Source organism: Pollicipes pollicipes, unplaced genomic scaffold (assembly GCF_011947565.3).
Source record: "Pollicipes pollicipes isolate AB1234 unplaced genomic scaffold, Ppol_2.1 Scaffold_4002;HRSCAF=4701_pilon_pilon_pilon, whole genome shotgun sequence".
In the NCBI taxonomy this organism is placed as follows: Eukaryota; Metazoa; Arthropoda; class Thecostraca; order Pollicipedomorpha; family Pollicipedidae; genus Pollicipes; species Pollicipes pollicipes.
Window position 1 is genome coordinate 32,463,519 of NW_023596420.1, and position 17,584 is coordinate 32,481,102.

At 55.0% G+C, this 17,584-nt stretch overlaps 1 protein-coding gene across 3 annotated transcripts in view; it reads right to left on the minus strand.

Annotated features, from left to right (window-relative positions):
- Positions 1 to 2,671: 2,671 nt before the first annotated feature.
- Positions 2,672 to 17,584, minus strand: part of LOC119093084 (cysteine-rich motor neuron 1 protein) — a 69,266-nt gene continuing 54,353 nt past the window's right edge. For 2 of the 3 annotated variants that reach the window (XM_037215970.1, XM_037215972.1), the window contains 10 exons: positions 14,755 to 15,000; positions 13,115 to 13,309; positions 11,061 to 11,234; positions 7,611 to 7,782; positions 6,896 to 7,068; positions 5,950 to 6,105; positions 5,244 to 5,657; positions 4,720 to 4,905; positions 4,054 to 4,179; positions 2,672 to 3,649 (listed from right to left, as the gene is read on the minus strand). In XM_037215970.1, coding sequence (XP_037071865.1) covers positions 3,399 to 3,649; positions 4,054 to 4,179; positions 4,720 to 4,905; positions 5,244 to 5,657; positions 5,950 to 6,105; positions 6,896 to 7,068; positions 7,611 to 7,782; positions 11,061 to 11,234; positions 13,115 to 13,309; positions 14,755 to 15,000 — 2,093 coding nt within the window. In that variant the 3' untranslated portion in view covers positions 2,672 to 3,398. The remainder of the gene's footprint in view (positions 3,650 to 4,053; positions 4,180 to 4,719; positions 4,906 to 5,243; positions 5,658 to 5,949; positions 6,106 to 6,895; positions 7,069 to 7,610; positions 7,783 to 11,060; positions 11,235 to 13,114; positions 13,310 to 14,754; positions 15,001 to 17,584) is intronic. The other variant, XM_037215971.1, reaches the window with a different exon arrangement.

Here is a 17,584-nt window from a genome sequence, read left to right on the forward strand (position 1 = left end):
TACTGTGGCCGAGGCCGTCCACCTTTATGATGTGACCCCCGCGATGGGGAGACAGCGGAACCCGCGCCAGCGTCGTGGGTATATCGGCACTCTGTACGGGATTGTGTCCGGCCAGTGCCGACGGGCGCCGCTGAGGCTGGGGAACCACGCCCTCCCGTGTCTGACGGTGCGCATTTCAGAGTTGGGGACCGAGTGTGGATGCGTCGCCGAGGTACGCGATGCACGGAAACGTCGCTTTGCGGGACAGCGACGGGTGTGGTGTCGTGACAGGTGGTAGCGGTCAACGGAGTGTCGTGGCACGTGAGAGACGTTCGGCCTCGGTGCGGAGCGGGCGAAGACGGCGGCGGGAATTGGACCGCCGATGTGCGTGTCATGTGTGGACTGTCAACCGGAAGCGGAGGACGGTGCTGGCGCGGCTGCAGACGCGCCTGGGCCGGCAGACCGTGCGGTTGGGCCGGCCAGGGACGAGCTGGTGCCACTGCGCCGGAGCACACGCCTGCAGAGGGCGCCGCAGTGCCACTGTTGTAATGATCCGTAATGCGCTGTTAAGATCCATGAGAATCAGGGATGTGCGTTGTGCGGCCGCGCGGAGCGGAGGTGCCCGGCGCGTAAAGGCACGAGAGCCGCACGAGCCGTGCAGCACGAAATGTATTGTTGCCGGCGCTGACGGCGGCGGCGGCCGCCGCCTGGGTGGGCGAGGGTCGGCTGCTCAGGCCTGTCGATTCTGTAACGTTTGACTGCACCGTCGTACTGTACAGTAGCATTTAGTATTCGAATCGTAATTCAAATGCACGAATCTTGTCATTCCATTAGTCATGCGGCGGCCAAGGCCATTAAAAATGCAGTTATCGAGTCGTTTATATCTAGCGTTCCTCATCACAATTTAAAGATAAAGCGACAGTCAACTGGCTGTCATTCAATGTTGTGCAAGGTACGTGGACGCAGTCAATGGTGACGCATTGAGGGACATTTATTACACAGAGAAGCTGTGTTTTCTAAAGCATGCGTTTCCACCAAAAAGTGTGCCAACAGTGATCAGTAAGCTTAATTCATCACATCTGGTGTTTTCTTCACTATCATCAAATATGGAAGATTCCATGTATTGGTGCCTCGTGCATTTAGCCCAGCCGGCCAGGCAAAAACCACGCGCTCAGACGTTTAGCAAAACCTAATACCCACGCCCTAAATAGCGATATAGTTGCTAGCGGCATCCGTTTGGAAGGCTATCATGTTAACATCATGTTGGAAGGCTATCATGAAAAATGTTTACTTCTGTTCAGGGACAGTCATACCGCAACATAACTTTTTGAACCCATCAAATGACGCATCAGCAAAACATGTCAAAAAATCGGCAGAACGAAAGGGAAACGGAAACTTAGCTGCATCGGTCATGACGTGAATCTGGGCGTTTGCACCACGTAATGCAAACAATTTGCTCGTGATAAATAGCCTAACAGAAGTCCAAACCGTGCCACCTGCGAAATCCCTTCGGTGACCTTTTCAACCCGCATCCTAGTGACCTTCCTTGGATCTCTCTGGAAGTTAGGTGAGGCGAGGCCTCCTCTCACTATGAAGAAATATACGATATCATCGGCCAGACAAAATTTGGGATATCGCTGAACCGAATTCACACTGCTATGCTGTCTACGTAATTTAATAACTCAAATATATTTCGGAAGAGCCTAATACAAAATACGCATGAAAACCATCTGACAGCAAACGAACCCATAGGTGTGATGTTACATTGATGACGATATAAGAAAACAAATGTTATCAACTTGGCTCACTTCATGCTTCATTGCAACAAAACAGTGGCATCGCGAATCGTTTGGGGTTGGTGGACTAGAACAGCTGTTAAGTCGTTTTTTTCAATGCAACATGTTAAGGTAAGTGTTACATTTTTACAAATCTGGAGCCAACTATCCCTTTTGGCCTCCACCCCCCCCCCCCCCCTAATCCACTCTTCTTGCCTCAAACATCGGTTTGTTTGAGTGGAGGCGTAAGCGAGGTGACGTTGCTATGGTTGGAAAAAGCTACCTACCGAACATATGAGCATCTGCATAGCCCACAGCCGTCGCTCACTTTTCGGCTGGTTCAATAAAAGATACGCGCCGCGGCGTTCCATTTCATAAACTCGAAAAACTGTTTTTTCTGAAGCGTCTTTGCTATCACTAGCATCCAAATGCTTCAATGTGGCAATTTAGCAACAAAATTTTGTTTTTTCCTTTGTCTAGAAACCACTTCCACGATATATAGTCACTTATAGCGGACCAACGCATGTTTTGTTCCTGTGACGTTCTACTACAATAGCCCATCGACGCCACGTTTTTCCACGACCGTCGGTCCGCAGCAGGTGTTGTCTTGCACTTCTAAGACTTCTCAGACACACACTGCTAGTATCTACGATGTTCTTGCGCTTTCAAGAAATGCTAAAACCTAAATTACAAAGTTTATTTTCTACACAATGAATGGCTCTTGCTGCAGCTCCTCCATCTGCTTTGGTATTTGTTTTGTCATCCACGTTGTCATGTGGCCATTTATCACCAATGCCAAACCATTCACAAAGTTCGCGTAATGGGTGGCGAGGTGCTGATATGATAAATGACGCACGCAGTAATTTCGACAATCATGCAGATACAAATGTGACATCGCGCCTTCTAATTAAACATCGTTGTCAATATAATTTTATTTCATAAATATATCGTAGCGCAAGACAGCTGGTAATACGTGTCTTGGTATACTTACTAATAGTGACGTAAACGTTTGCTCGTGGTATGAATATGCACACAGATTGGAAGCGAAGATAATTGGCACGTCTACAAGCAAATGAACAAGGGTAAAACCATCGATTCACCGGCATCCGGTGACAGGAAAATGCGACAACCTTACACGTCAAATCACCTAATACCACAAAAGGACGCGATCCGATCTGTAACTTTTGTTGGAAACTGTCCTGATAGAACGCAAATAATTAAAGAGGACCGAACCGACGCGGGAGACGGCGAGCCAACGATAGTACGTTGCGCCATCCTCCGCAGCAGTCGGGCCCAATGCAAACACCACAACATATCACAGTCAATTGTCTAATATCGCGACAAAATAAAAGTACGCTATTAGCCAATTATGTTCAGACATTTCGCACACCATCCATGCAACGCTCTCAGGCCCGACAAATGCTCGCACACCTCAACCGCCCGACGGCGGTTGCATGAACTAAAACTTCACCTAACGTCCGTCGACGGCGGCGCCGAAAGCCACGCCCAGCACGAAATGTCCAGACGATCACGTGAGATGGCGTATGTACAAGTGACGATGAAAACGATGGCAGCTGCCAGCACGGACCAGCGCGCGGCGGACGGGCGGGCGGTGTGCCCTCCCATCTCGCCTGCCACGCCCCGCTACACATCTCGGACCACAGTGCCGTTCTTCTCGAGGATCAGCGCGTCCGAGTGCAGGCCGCGGCCGTCCAGGCGCACGAAGTGCATGATCTGCGGATCGTTGAGCGGCTTCTTCTCCTCGATCATGTGCTTGGGCGAGTAGCCGCTGCGCTGGCGGCGCACGCACCAGAAGACGAACACGGCCAGCAGCAGCAGCAGCAAGAAGCCGATGACCACACACAACACGATGTAGCTGGACGACTGCTGCTCGCCTGCAACGGACGTGGACAGACATGCTCACCACGCAGGCTACGTAGCTGATATGCTGATGAACAGAACTACTAGTTCGAGAGATGGTGTACGCAATGGTGGTATACTAATGCTCTTCGCAATAACCTATCTGCTAACCTAATAATGGTGCCCCAACGACAATCACATTATTGCTAAAACCGATAATGGTTCCCTTAACAATAGCAAAATTGCTAATGAGCCGATCAGAAGTGAGAAAACGGGCCTAATGGAGGTAAGAAATCACATAAATGCAATGCATAATTCTTAGGCACATCATAACCTCCTCTCCCTGAAGCCTGTTTACTCGAGCGCCGGCCATGACACAGCGCACCGCAGAGCACCGCTCCGTTAACTCAGTATGTACTCCCCCCACCCGCCTGCCCACCTGGCTCCCGCTCCACGCCGTGATGGGAGGTCTGGGTGGGACCTTCGGGCGTGCGCACCACCGTGCGGTGGGTGGCCTTGCTGACTCCGCTCAGCAGGTGGAAGTTACGCTGGGCGCTCGTCTCCTCTGCGGATGGAGACAACAGGGGACGTGAAACAGACGGCCTCTGAGATTGGGACATCACATGGCCAACGATAGACATTAGCACGTTGGAGTTAATCTTACAGACAGCGCCCGCAATCCGACAATACATGCAGCTCTCGCTTACACTTTCACAAAAAGTGTGCCACGAGTAGGAGCCTGTTACTCCTACAAACAACTTAAGCATTCTTGTATTGAAATTGCTCCGCAATTTACTTTAAATTGAACTTGCTGCGTAATTTTAGCATTGATATCTTGATAATGCCATTTCATTGACTGAATGTTAAATACGTCAACATCAGCTTTCTACGCGCTGCCCATCCCAGCAATGGATGTGCACACTGACCTGAGGAGCACCTCCGAATGAGTTACGGAGAAGAACCATATGTAACTTCCCTCGTTTGTCAACATAAACAGGACAACGCAATCAACAACATACGGGCAAGACTAATAATTCGATGCGTTGTATTCCCAATTTCAAAAAGACATTGGCAGAGTACGACGGAATATCGTACGCGAAGTCACCTTTGCAGGTGGGGCAGCACTGGCCCGGCTCCATGACGGGAGAGTCACAGACGACCGTGCAGGTCTTGTGGGTGCACACAGTCTGTCCGCGCTGACAGACGCAGCTCGTGCACTTGCCCACCTCCCAGGTCTGGCCGGAGGCCATCGTCCGGTTTTCGTACACGCAGTCGAACGACTGGGCAGGCTCTGTGCGGGGGGGGGGGGGGGGACGGCACGAGCGTCAAAAGCTGCTGACATCTCAGACGCATGGCCTATAATGCCTGACACAAATATGAAGCGCGGCGCTGGCACACAACTGCTGAATTACCCCGAGGCTGCAGGCGTGATGGTCAAATTACGTCGTAGAGGCCTGAAGGACGATGCGGCCGTTTAGTAGCAGATGGCCGACGGTCGCAGCATGCCCCGGTGAGACGAGGCACTGCCAGGATTTGGGATGAAGCGGTGAGTGAGGGAGGCACGGCGGGCAGATGACAGCGGGAGAGCAAATGCCACAACACCCCGGCCACATCTCGTCGGTCGCTCACCCAGGCAGACAGGACAGCAGTGGCTCTTCTTCAGTACGGGCCGGACGCAGTCTAGCAGCGGACACTTCTCGTGGAAGCAGCTGACCTTGCCCTGGCGGCACACGCAGCTTGTGCACGTCCCCTGTCGCCACGCGTCACCCTCCGCCCTGACGACGCCACTCGCGTCCGTGCACTCTCCGCGCGCCGTCTGGTGGCCGGCTGTCGAAGCACAGGTTGCGCAGCATTCCTCTAGATGACGGGTCGGTTCGGCGCAGGGGGCTGGAGGGCAAGGGGGCGCGCTGCAGAGCACGCGGCCAGCATGGCAGAGACAGCGCGTGCACGGGTCGAGCTGCCACGTCTGCCCTTCCACGTAGGTCTGGCCGTTCACCGACTGGCATACGGTGCCGTTCAGCTGGGCAGGGTGCTCCGTCCCGCCTGCAACAAGCCGATCGAGGTACAGAACCCGGCCGGTACCGGCCACTAGGTGACGGCATGATGCTTGTCTAGATATCTCAGGAAGTTTTTCCAAAGCTGTTAACGTGTCATCACATGGAACATATTAAAACTATGCACTCAAAAACATCTTAAGCAATGGACTAACATCACGTTCATTAGCCATGGCGATCTAAGAAAGGCACTTAAGCTATTCACACAGTCGATAGGCTTCATCGGTCGGCAGCATCACCCACGCATACAGACCAGCCTGGTCGTGTGTGCGCGGCCGTACCAGGACAGGTGGGGCAGCACTGTCCGTCGGCGATCTCTGGCTGGTCGCAGCGGGGCACGGGGCACGAGATAACGGCGCACATCTCCTCGCCGCCGTGGCAGTAGCACTGGCGACACCCGTCGTGCCACTGCTCGCCCTCCTCGTGCGTCACGCCGTCTGCGGAGGACAGCACCGTCACGGGGTGCGCGCGACGCCAGGCGGTGATCGCGTCACGTCGTGACGTCGACGAGCTGAGTCGCGCCGGGTGCCGTCGCCCATCGTCACGCCGTCACAGGGAGATGGGGTGGCCGGTGCTAACCAGGCGACATGTTAAGCACGCAGGTGCAGGTAAGTAATTCGGTCACCTGCCTCCTGCCTCGGGGAGAGTTCTGTCTGAGGATGAGGGTTCGGTCAGGTTCCAGCTAAATCAGTCATAAACGTCGTGCCTGAACGGCGAGATCAAGCGAACAAGGCAAAATAAAAACCGACATTTTGGCAAACGCAATGTCGGTTACAAACGAAACGAACGAAACGAACGAAAATGTCACAAATGTACTCAAACGAAAATGTCATAAAACATAACAATTTTGTTCTCGTTTTATCAGAAGCTCCGAGTACATCCAACAGAGCCTGGAGCTAACGCCGAAACACAAAATACAATACAAATCTCGGGAGCGAAGTTCACACGTCGCACCGCAACACGGCACTGTGGTATTTCGTAGCTCGCAAACGCAGCCGATCTGCCAGCCTTGGCTGTTAAATAAGCTTCACGAAAGCATCAAAGGAACTAAACGAACATGACCCCGCTCCAAAAAACATCCAGCTTGCTGACGTGCCCGACCCCCATTGACATGCTGATCCAGCTTCATGACCTTTCTCCGCACCTCACGCACGCATTCAGATGCGATGCCAATTCCGGACAATGGCCGGCCTCCATCGACGGACGCACGCGCGTGCGTGAACCCACCTAGTGTGACGCAGTCCATGTCGGCCGCCTCGTGGCCGGCCAAGGCGACACTCCGGCCGTCCTCTGGCTCCGAGCGACACTTGCAGATGGCACACGCCCTGTCGTTGGTCATGAAGCCGTGCGGACACTTCTTGGTGCAGTCCTTCAACTTGCGGCACTTCTTGCATTTGCACCTATGGTGAAGGGGTGAGGCAAGATTTTTATGTTGCATAGATTGCTGGTTACGAGGCTGAGAAAGCAACACGACCTCGCCTCATCATAGGGCTAAAAAAACAAAACCTCCCTCATCTTACTCACGCCCTTACATTTTGTTGTCCCTAGCAATTTGCCTCCATCGTCATCCCCCTGCCCTGACACAATCTCCAAAGTACTCATACCTCAGCCGGGCGGACACTCATCCCAAAACACCGAAAAAGGAAACAAGGACTGTTAAAGTCAAACGAAGGTTGAGGCCTGCGTGACGGCAAAGAGCTATGCAACAAGTCAAATTGGCATTCTTTCCGTCTCCGATCTTCCTTGTTCAACAGCAGCCGCTGTCAAAGCGCCGCGCCTATGTTATTTAGGGAAAATCAATTCATCAATGGTTCGCACCTCAACGCCCGCAAACTCCTCACCACAGCCAACAGACCGGCCTCGCCGCCACAGGCCACCTCTCGCTTCCTCGAAGGCCCTGGCGCTCGCCCCGCCCCGCTCAGCCAGCTCGCTCGGCGCTCACCTCTCGCAGCCGTTGTCGTCCACCTTGAAGCCGTGCGGGCAGGCCTTGCGGCAGGCGGCCATGCTGCGGCAGCCGGCGGGCGCCGTGCCCACCTCGTCCGCGGTCAGGCACTCGCACAGCGGCTCGCCGTCCCGGGAGGTGCGGTAGCCGTGCTGACACATGACGTCACATTCTGCGAAAAGGAGGTGAGATTTCAGACATGCGCGTGGAGGTTCGTCGTGGCAAGGGGGAGGGGGGGGGACGACCATGCTGACACATGGCGCACACTGGGAGCCAGGGCATGGTGTCAGGCACACTCAAAATATACCAGCAAGGCCAATATACCTTTCCTCAATCGCCGCCTAATCCTGTATCCTAGCAACGGTTCATGTCGCCAGGAGCCGGAGTATGCTGAGGCCTTCAGCCATGATTCGTCCTCACAACCCCTCTGGTTGACAGCATGTGGACACTCATCACACCCGCCACGTGCGGTCCCTGTGAGGGGATACAAGTCTGTCTGGTTATCCCATTAAAATAGGATAACCCAAGACGGCAGCACCGCTTCCTCATCCGTTACCTCGCTCCGGAATGCCATAGTCCTGGAATGGTCTTTTTAGATAGAACAAGTTTCCTCGTAATCAAACTAAAAACATCCAGGCACGCCTCAAACAGAAGCACCACAGCGCACTGTCACGACATTGGATGTGATTGCTTTAGTGCTGCGTTGATCAGATAAAGACTGCGAATAGCAACATATCAAACGTCACTGCCTTCTTAAGGCAACAGCGTGAGAGAACAGTAATAAATAAACTCAACAAAGCCAATCGATGACGTTTTTGAGTTGTGGCGCAGCATTGCAAATAAGCCAGCATAAATGGTGTTCGCTGATTGCCTCACGGACTACAACTTCGGCGGAGCAACAACTTCCGTGTTACGATTTCTTAACCAAAACAACTCTAAATACAAACACCCACGAACACAAAACAAACACGGCGGTGTGACCTATCATCCGCCTTCCCCGCCCCAGCGACAGCTGCCTCCGCTCAGCCGCCAGCGCCGTTTCCGTTGGAACGTGACCGGACCGGGTCTGTTGATGGCACGCAACCCGAGCCATCTGCTCTCGTCGGCAGAAACACGTCCTGCGGCGACACGGCGCCGCCCGAGCCGGTGTCCGACACACTGGGCGTGCCCCGCCGGCGCCAGGGAGCAGGGTCCGTCACAAGGACCCGCTGGCTGCTCTCGGCGAGACTCGGTGCGACACGGGCAGACTCGCGCCGGTTGAACACGGCGCCGCCCGGGCCGGTGTCCGACACACTGGGCGTGCCCCACCGGCGCCAGGGAGCAGGGTCCGGCACAAGGACCCGCTGGCTGCTCTCGGCGAGACTCGGCGAGACTCGGTGCGACACGGGCAAACTCGCGCCGGTTGAACACGGCGCAAGGCTGATGACCGAACTTTGCTTGTTCCGTCGCGTGACTCCGGTTTGTTCGCCTGCGTTATCGTTTCCAAGCAAAACGAAGCGTGAGCTGTGTTCCATATGAAGTACCCAATAAAGCCTCTTTTTCGAGCGTACCGACTGCACCCCTGAGCTGATGGCGATCGTGCAGCCTCCTCCGGTTACCGTAGTGTGGGGGAGTGGGGGTGGGGGTACCGCGGGAGTGGGGGAGACAAAGCAGCAGTTACCGTTGTTCCGGAAGGGGGGGGGGCAAAGTCGGCAGGAAGGCAAAGTCGGCCGGCAACAGCGATGTCCCGGTTCGCTTCAAACCCGGCGCAGCACGCGGGGATGTGTTGAGAGTTGACATCGCACGTCACGGCCAGCGCATGAGCGTGAACTCAGTGCAACCAGACCAAGGCCTTCCCGCGTTTGCTTATCTCTTGGGGCCAGTACAAAGCAAAACTTCTGTCCTCGAGACCAAACATCAGATGGAACACACTGAAAGCAATACCAAAACCACTCCAGCTTCAATTTCACATCTTTGGTACTATTTAAAATACATGCATATTAATAACCCTCACATAAGCGATTTGCAGGATCATTCATCTACTTCTTTGAGGGAAGCGAAAATTGATGTTTAGTTAAAACCAGCGCTTTCTTGTGCAGCTCAATGCCTGGATTAATGCAGTAGCTAGGGCAAAAAGCATCCCTGATCAGCACCAATATCCTACGTTCGTCTGCCGGTCGGGCTGCACGCGTGCTTCTGAGGAAGCCTGCAGGGCAGCGGTCTCGGCTGTTTCTCCCCCGAGGCCGGCGGTGTCCGGGCCTCATTATCTGTGTGGCGCTGCCTCGTCCCCCGGCACCCGCGCCGGGGAGCCCGCCTCCCACGGGCCACGGAGACGCGCGGCGCAGACAAGAGACGCGGTCCGAGGAGCGATGACCGCAAGCCGAGCCAGCGCGGGAGGCCGCGGGAGGCCGCGGGAGGCTGCGGGAGGCGCGGCAGACTGCGGGAGGCGCGGGAGGCTGCGGGAGGCTGTGAGAGGCTGCGGGAGGTGCGGGAGGCTGCGGGAGGCGCGAGAGGCTGTGAGAGGCTGCGGGAGGCTGCGGGAGGCTGTGAGAGGCTGCGGGAGGCGCGGGAGGCCGCGGGAGGCCGCGGGAGGCGCGGGTGGCTGTGGGAGGCTGCGGGAGGCGCGGGAGGCTGAGGGGCGTGGGAGTCCCCGGCTCGTCGCGTGCAAAAGATAATACAAAGGAGCTTCGATAAAGGAGCGTCAGGGCTGTAAACACAGAGATGATGATGGAAAAAAAACAACACGAACTATTTCCGTGAACACGATAGGTGTCATGATAAGATAAGACACGACATACCTGACACTGCGTAGAGTACCCGAACAGTGTGCGTGTTACCTAAGCGACCGCTCGGATGGACCAGGAGGCGCGCACTTATTATGCTCGTCGTCTCCGAGCACTAATCCGATTGTTCCTGCCGACATTATCGGCCGGCCGCCCGCTGGCATCAGCGGCGCTCTCCGAGCAGCGGGGACGGACGCTGCCAGCGCGCGGAGAAGGCGTGCTGCTGGCAGCAAATGTGGTCTTTGACCACACAGAGGGACCACGCTCAACAGTCTGTGTCATTTGAAAGCGTCTGACCATTGCACAAACTCTCTGTCAGACTCTCAATGCCAGTCGTTATCACCTTTTGGTGTTCACGACTGTTGCAAATGCTGATGACAGCCAGCGTTGACCATCCGATTCAGACGTTTTTGTTTCGAAGGGGATACAGCGGGCGATTCAACGCCCTTCCTGACGCAAAATTTCACGAGTGCCTGATACTCCTTCTCGTGCACATGATCTTTATACGTACGACACGGGTTCAATATTCCACCTTTCGCTCTCGTTACGGGGGGGGAGGGGGGGAGGACGACTCTGACGTGCAGGACGGACGGCACCTGCAGGCGCCGACCAACCCAAACGGAAGCTCCGGTCCTCACGCGTCGGCCGTCGGACTCGGAGGACAGAGCCTCAGAGCCAGAGCACTCACCATCGCAGACAGGGCAGCAGCGGCCGGGCACGGAGCGGTGGTGACTGCAGCTGATGTGGCACATCTCCACGTGACAGCGGGCCATGCGTCCCACGCACGAGCACGTGGTGCAGTCGTCCTCCAGCCACTGCTCGCTGCTGTTGTGACGCACCCCTGACTGCGATACGCAGCCATCTGGCGGCGGCGGTCCGACAGTCAGCGTTGGTGCGGGTCATTAGGAGGTCATCAGCACGTCCAGCGTCACCGACATTGCGCAGGTCCGGATCCCGAGGAGGGGGGTGGAGGGCTCGGCCACCGCCACACACGAAAATCAGCATCACTGCACAAAGTGCAGGTAAAGAGGGCGTCAAAGGCGACCTATGCACGCCAGAGATGCCCTGCACGTGACTAAAAAGACGCCTCGAAATATCCCAAGAGAGCTCCTGCAGATAAAATTCGCGGCTTTGATTTTTTTGTTTGCACACCTATCTGGACCGTGACCAGTTTGGTGCCCAGATTACCAGGTAAAAATAGCGCCCCGCCGCTTTTTCACCGTTCACCGTTCACCGTGTCACCGTTCACCGTTTGCTAGAATCGTTCAGAAGTACACAAATGGCGTCAACCTCAGCCACATTCTTGGGCACATCTCATCGTACAATCCAGCAAACTTGACAGCGCAGACCATGGATGATGAGACATGTTGTAAAACATGCACCACAGCAGACAAGCATTTCAGGGTGGATACCACTAAAAACATGACAGAACAAGCCAATTCAGACTCCGGCTCCGGCCATGCATGATGTATTGTGATGTAATTTTTCCCGAAGATGTCGGCAGGATTGCCTAGGCGTTCAGCGACAGAAGGCAGCGCTTTCGCAGAAGACACACAACATGACACAACACACTCCTACTCGTTTCTCTACCAAAAAAAAAACGCATGTATACGACACCCAGCAACCATTCAAACAAACCCTGGCAGCCATTCCTCCATCGTTTAGCAGTGATTCCACCAGCTGTCTGCCGGGTTGAGACGCCTGCAGGTTCTCCTCGCCCACTATTCACATCGTGGGCTCGCCATATTCAGACTATGGTGGCATCGACCCCCGCAGTGGAATGTGGACGTGCTGCCCGATACAACCATGCCCAGGAGCACTGACTTCCACGGAATGACTTCCACGGAATCGCAGAACACACACAGACACACAGACACACAGACATACGGACACACACACACACACACACACACACACACACACACACACACACACAACACACACACACACACACACACACACACACACACACACACACACACACACACACCGCACGAGCCGGCCCGGCCTGGCACGCATACATGCAGCCGTCACGTATGTTGTAACAGGGAGAGAGCCGCAGAGGCGGCATTGCTACGGTCGCGTACTGCCGAGCTGGCGTGACGAGGAATGACACTGGTTTATTAGTCTGCACGATGCAAGCGTAGCTGTTTAAAATGCAAAATGTTTATGTTCATCGGCTATGGACGCGGCAGTGAACTTCTGCAGTCGACTACGCCGGCTTTCAGATGGTTATGAATTAACCGCTGAATAACAACATGCACTTTTAGCCATCGCGACAATATAGCAAGCAACGTAATGATGGGTATAAACTTCACGCCGTGTCAGACAACACTCTTCGCGTGAAATAATCCCCAACTGTTAGCGTTGCTGTTGCAACACCAACACACTGTTGGCACACCGGTATTGGGCCACCCTGACCTGCCGTCTAGTCACTGCTTAGTTTTCAACCACCATCCAGTCATTAATTGTTGAGCGACGGGCCGTCGGCATCCACATCACGGGTGCGACACTTCACCCCTGCACGCCAGACACCCCTATACGTCCGACACTAACCCCTCCACGCCCTACACTAATCTCTGTGCGCCCGATACCAACCCATGTACGTCAGGCACTCATGCCTGCATGCCCGACACTCCCCTGCACACCCGACACTAACCCCTACACGTCCGACACTCCCCTTGCACACCCGAAACTCACCAGTGCATGCGCGACACTCACCAGTGCATGCGCGGCACTCACCAATGCACTGCGGGCAGCACTGGCGGACGTCCTGCGTGACCTTGTCGCAGTCGGCCGGCGCCGGGCACTCGAACGGGTGGCAGAACGCCAGGCCGTCCTTGCACTGGCAGCTTTTGCAGCGGGCGGGCTGCCAGCGCTCGCCTGGCCCGTACTCGCGCCCGTCGTGGCTGCAGCTCAGGTTGGTCTGAGGAGCTGCTGGACACACAGCAACGCACGTGACGTCACCGGACCCACAGGCGCACGCGTGACGTCACTGATACCGTGCCGGTCATCAGACACCGTCGGGTTTAGCGGGACAGAGGTGAACGCGGCAGGGGCGTAATAGCCGAGAAGTTAGCGCCTTTGGCTCTGACGTGAGAGGCCAGGGTTAACTCCGGTTGCCCCATGGCCTCTGGGCGTCGAGAAGGCCTCTGCAGCCGCTGACGCTCCATAAAAGGGGGTGCCCACGACGTGCGTCGCAGTCCTCCCTATCTACAAACACCGCTGACGCTCCATAAAAGGGGTGCCCACGACGTGCGTCGCGGTCCTCTTTATTTACAAACAGTTGATATGGGCAGTATGGATTCTTGGTGCAGAGTGAACTGGAACGAGAAAGGCCAGAGTGGCTCAGGCAGAAGCAGAAGGTACACATCTGGCAGAAAAATAAACAACATCCAAACGTTCCGTCCCATGTGGAATGCCATTAGTCTCGAGCACAAATATGTATATTGGACGTGTCCTCCGCACATAGCGAAACCCATCGGCATGCATTCCCTCTCCCCTTTCTGAGAAAGAGTTATCGGTCTTTCCCCATGGCGCCTAAGAAAATGTGCTGAAAGGCAGAATCTAGTACCAGGTTAAGGCACGTTCTACTACTATCTCAGCATTAAGTCCTCGGTCAATCGACAGACGTGTTCCTCCCTCAGGTCTCACGCCTGTTATCTAGCCTGCAACACGAACGCCACCACGTGCTAGAGGATCTCAAAGCCTCGCCTTGCATGTGGGTGACGACGAGAGCCGCATAGCGACTTGTTTTGACGGCCACAGCGAGTGACTTAAAGTTACGTCATCTCTAGTAACGCGATTCATTTATAGTCGATGCGAGCGCCTCCACGCCGCGGAGAAGAGCGCAGATGGGGTGCTAAGGGGCAGCGATGTGCTGGGACCGGGCGCTGCTGGCGTGCGACGACGAAGGCAGAGTGCCGTGCAAGGCCACCATCGCCCACGTATGCGGAGACAAAGCGAAAAATTACACACAAACCACGGAAAAGCCAGGAAGTCGCTCACAACCAAGCATCACCATGACGAGGGGATACAAACAAAGCAGAACGCAGAGGGCAAGCAGAGGCTAACACGTGCCGGAATTATTATTACCGTAATCTTTCAAAGTGCTTCCTTGATCTTCCTTCATCTGGCTGCGGCACAGGAACAAGCCAGCTCACGCAGTGTATGCATGCGTTCAAGACCCGCATAAAACTCTGTTCAGATTTGCAACAAGTTTTATAGTTCAAGCGCATCATGCAAACAAAGCCAAACACAGAGCAAAACACGGAAAACGAGCGCGTAAGAGTTGCCGTAAGCTGCCAGCACACAACTTCCCGACTCCAGCACGGGCACCAGGCGTGCGGGGGCTCAGGACTGCCGAACACCGGCGCTCACACCTGTTGGCTTGCACTCCCACTGGCTGCAGCAGAGGCCCGGCCGCAGCTGACCCTTGGTGACCTGCGTGGCCTCCTGGCCCTCGGGGCAGCTGGGCGCGACCGCGCACGACTCGAGGTCGCAGAGGCACGTGCCCACCGGCGGGCAGCAGTCGGGGTTCTCAGCCGGCGCGGTCTTCAGGACGGAGTCAGCGGGGCACGTGCTCACGCCGGGCTCACACACCACCCCGGGGCAGTTGGGCACCTCGGCTGCGGGCACAAGAGAGAGCGTGTGAAACAGTGAGGTCCCACCCTACGCCCGCAGAGCTGCGCACCTCAGCCGGCCGCACCAGGGATGGGTGTGGGACGCGCGCACCTCAGCTGCCCGCAGCAGGGGTGGGTGTGGGACGCGCGCACCTCAGCTGCCCGCACCAGGGGTGGGTGTGGGACGCGCGCACCTCAGCTGCCCGCACCAGGGGTGGGTGTGGGACGCGCGCACCTCAGCTGCCCGCAGCAGGGATGGGTGTGGGACGCGCGCACCTCAGCTGCCCGCGGCAGGGGTGGGTGTGGGACGCGCGCACCTCAGCTGCCCGCAGCAGGGGTGGGTGTGGGACACGCACAAGTCCCAGCACATTCAAACAGGTACATTTTGTAGAAACAAAAGACAAGACAACGAAGACAACAAAGTACTGCCTGCGACGGCACAGCTGGAAACTAAGTCCGTGTCGACACGCATGTAAGTTCTGTAGAGCCACACCCGCTCACTTACTAAGGCTGAAAAACACACAGGTAAAGGTCCAAAAATAATGCTTCGAATCTCTTTTAAAAGTCCTGAATCAAAGATTTCACGGAAATTTGTATGTGCTTACAGGGCATTGAAACAGTATGCACCGAGATACTACCATCTCATACAAATTTATAAACACGTATTTTAATTCGTGACATCAATGCAAGGCAGGGTATTCTCATGTCGTTCTGTCCAAGCGTCCCACAATTCACTCATCTCCGCGCCTTGTAAGCGACTCATGGTTCACGGCAGGGAGACTACGAAGGAGAGAGAGGATTGTAGCCGCCACCCCACGGACCGTGACCCGCGGCTAATCCCGTCAGCACATCTCCGCCGCGCGCCGCTGCCCGCCGCTCCGGTGGCACCCCCAGTGTCCGGCGCCAGGTGAGAGGGGTTTTTGTGACGACGCCCGAGCCGGTCCCGCAGCGTGACACAACACGGCCGCGCGTGGCGTCACGGCACGGTCACGAGAGCCGACAGCGCTGACCCGGCCACCAACCGAGCCTGCCCGTCTGCCTGCCTGCCCGCCTGCCCGCCTGTCCGCCTGTCCGCCTGCCCGCCTGTCCGCCTGTCCGCCTGTCCGCCTGTCCGCGGACACGGCGAACACGCGACGGGACCGACGAGATGGGCTGCTGCCGCCGCGAGAGCCGCCTGGGACCGACCGCGGTGGCGGCAGGCCAATCTAGAGAACGCGGCGCAGCAGAATGTGACGGACACACCACCTATCGCGATGGCGTATGAAAAACCGCAGAATTGGCGGAGGCTGCTCGTTTGCTGCAATGCAATGCACTACAATGCTTGCTTATCGAAGATACGCTATAGAAAAAACAGAAGTGCACGGTCGCGAAAAGGTGGCGTTTCATAGCGCTCAAACATCAGATATAAAGTTTATTAACAGTTGGAAAAGTCAAGACTTGGATGCCCGCCCACCAAAATCGGACGAGATGTTCAGCACGGCAGATGCATGGACGGTTCCAATTCCCGTGGTGCTCGCCCTTGCTGCCAGTGTGAGAGGTAGGCAAAAGCATATAGCCTCAGCAGCTGAGTACGTTATAAGGCGCCAACGACGAGTCCATCCTAGCAGCATACGTGTCTGAGTCAGATTATTTTCAGGGCCTGTAAATCGGAGTCCGACTCCAAAACTTGGCACAAGTTCTCATCCAAGTCATTGGAGAATGAGTCAGAGTTTGAGTCCCAAAGTCTTGAGCCTCGCCCTCTTAGTATCTAACGGGATTGTGACCGTATACTGACAGCCTTGATAAAATTATAGTCGCAAATGCTAAATCCAAAGAAAGCTTTTCATAATCTAAATAAAGGCAGCCTAAGATAACCCGGCCGGAAGAAACCAAAACAATCTGAAACGAGCCTGTTCACTCCATCCAACACGCCTCACTTCGCACGGAGATACCCGCACATACGTTTTATCGCTCTCGCTGCATTGCACGTCCGTAAAAACCGTTACGTTAGGTTACGTAAAAAGACACATGTTCATACTCGAGTTGGGATCAAGCCTGACTCAGACCACAACAGGAACCATACATGCCAGCAGTGTTAACTTCAGTTTCAGTTAATCGGTGTTTTTCTCCCGTACCTTATCCCAGCCTCTGTCCCCCTCTGCTGCTTTACATCTAACTCCTCTTACGCTTTTCTGAGTGCTCGTTAACATAAGAAACAGTGCCTTATCGCGGACGCTGAGGTCAGCCGCGTTATTTCTCTACAGAACCAAGAAATCGAACGGGTTTAATCTCAGATGGTATGTGAGGACGCCCCGCCTTTGAATCCGTAGACCGTTAATCATGCGTATTGAGGTGATGTTTAAATCCACGTATTAAATTGCATGCATTCCGCACCCACCTCATCGCCTTTTTCGGTGATGAACATGCCATATCAAAAACTAAGGTCAGAATAATAAAAGGAAAAATAAACTGTTTTAACTTAAACAATCATCTTGATTAGAGACGCCATTAAGGAATATGAGCAGTCATTTTGGTTTCGCATAGTTATGATAATACATATCGACATTCTACACCAAATATTGAACACGGTAGTGCTTTAATTCGTTCAAGA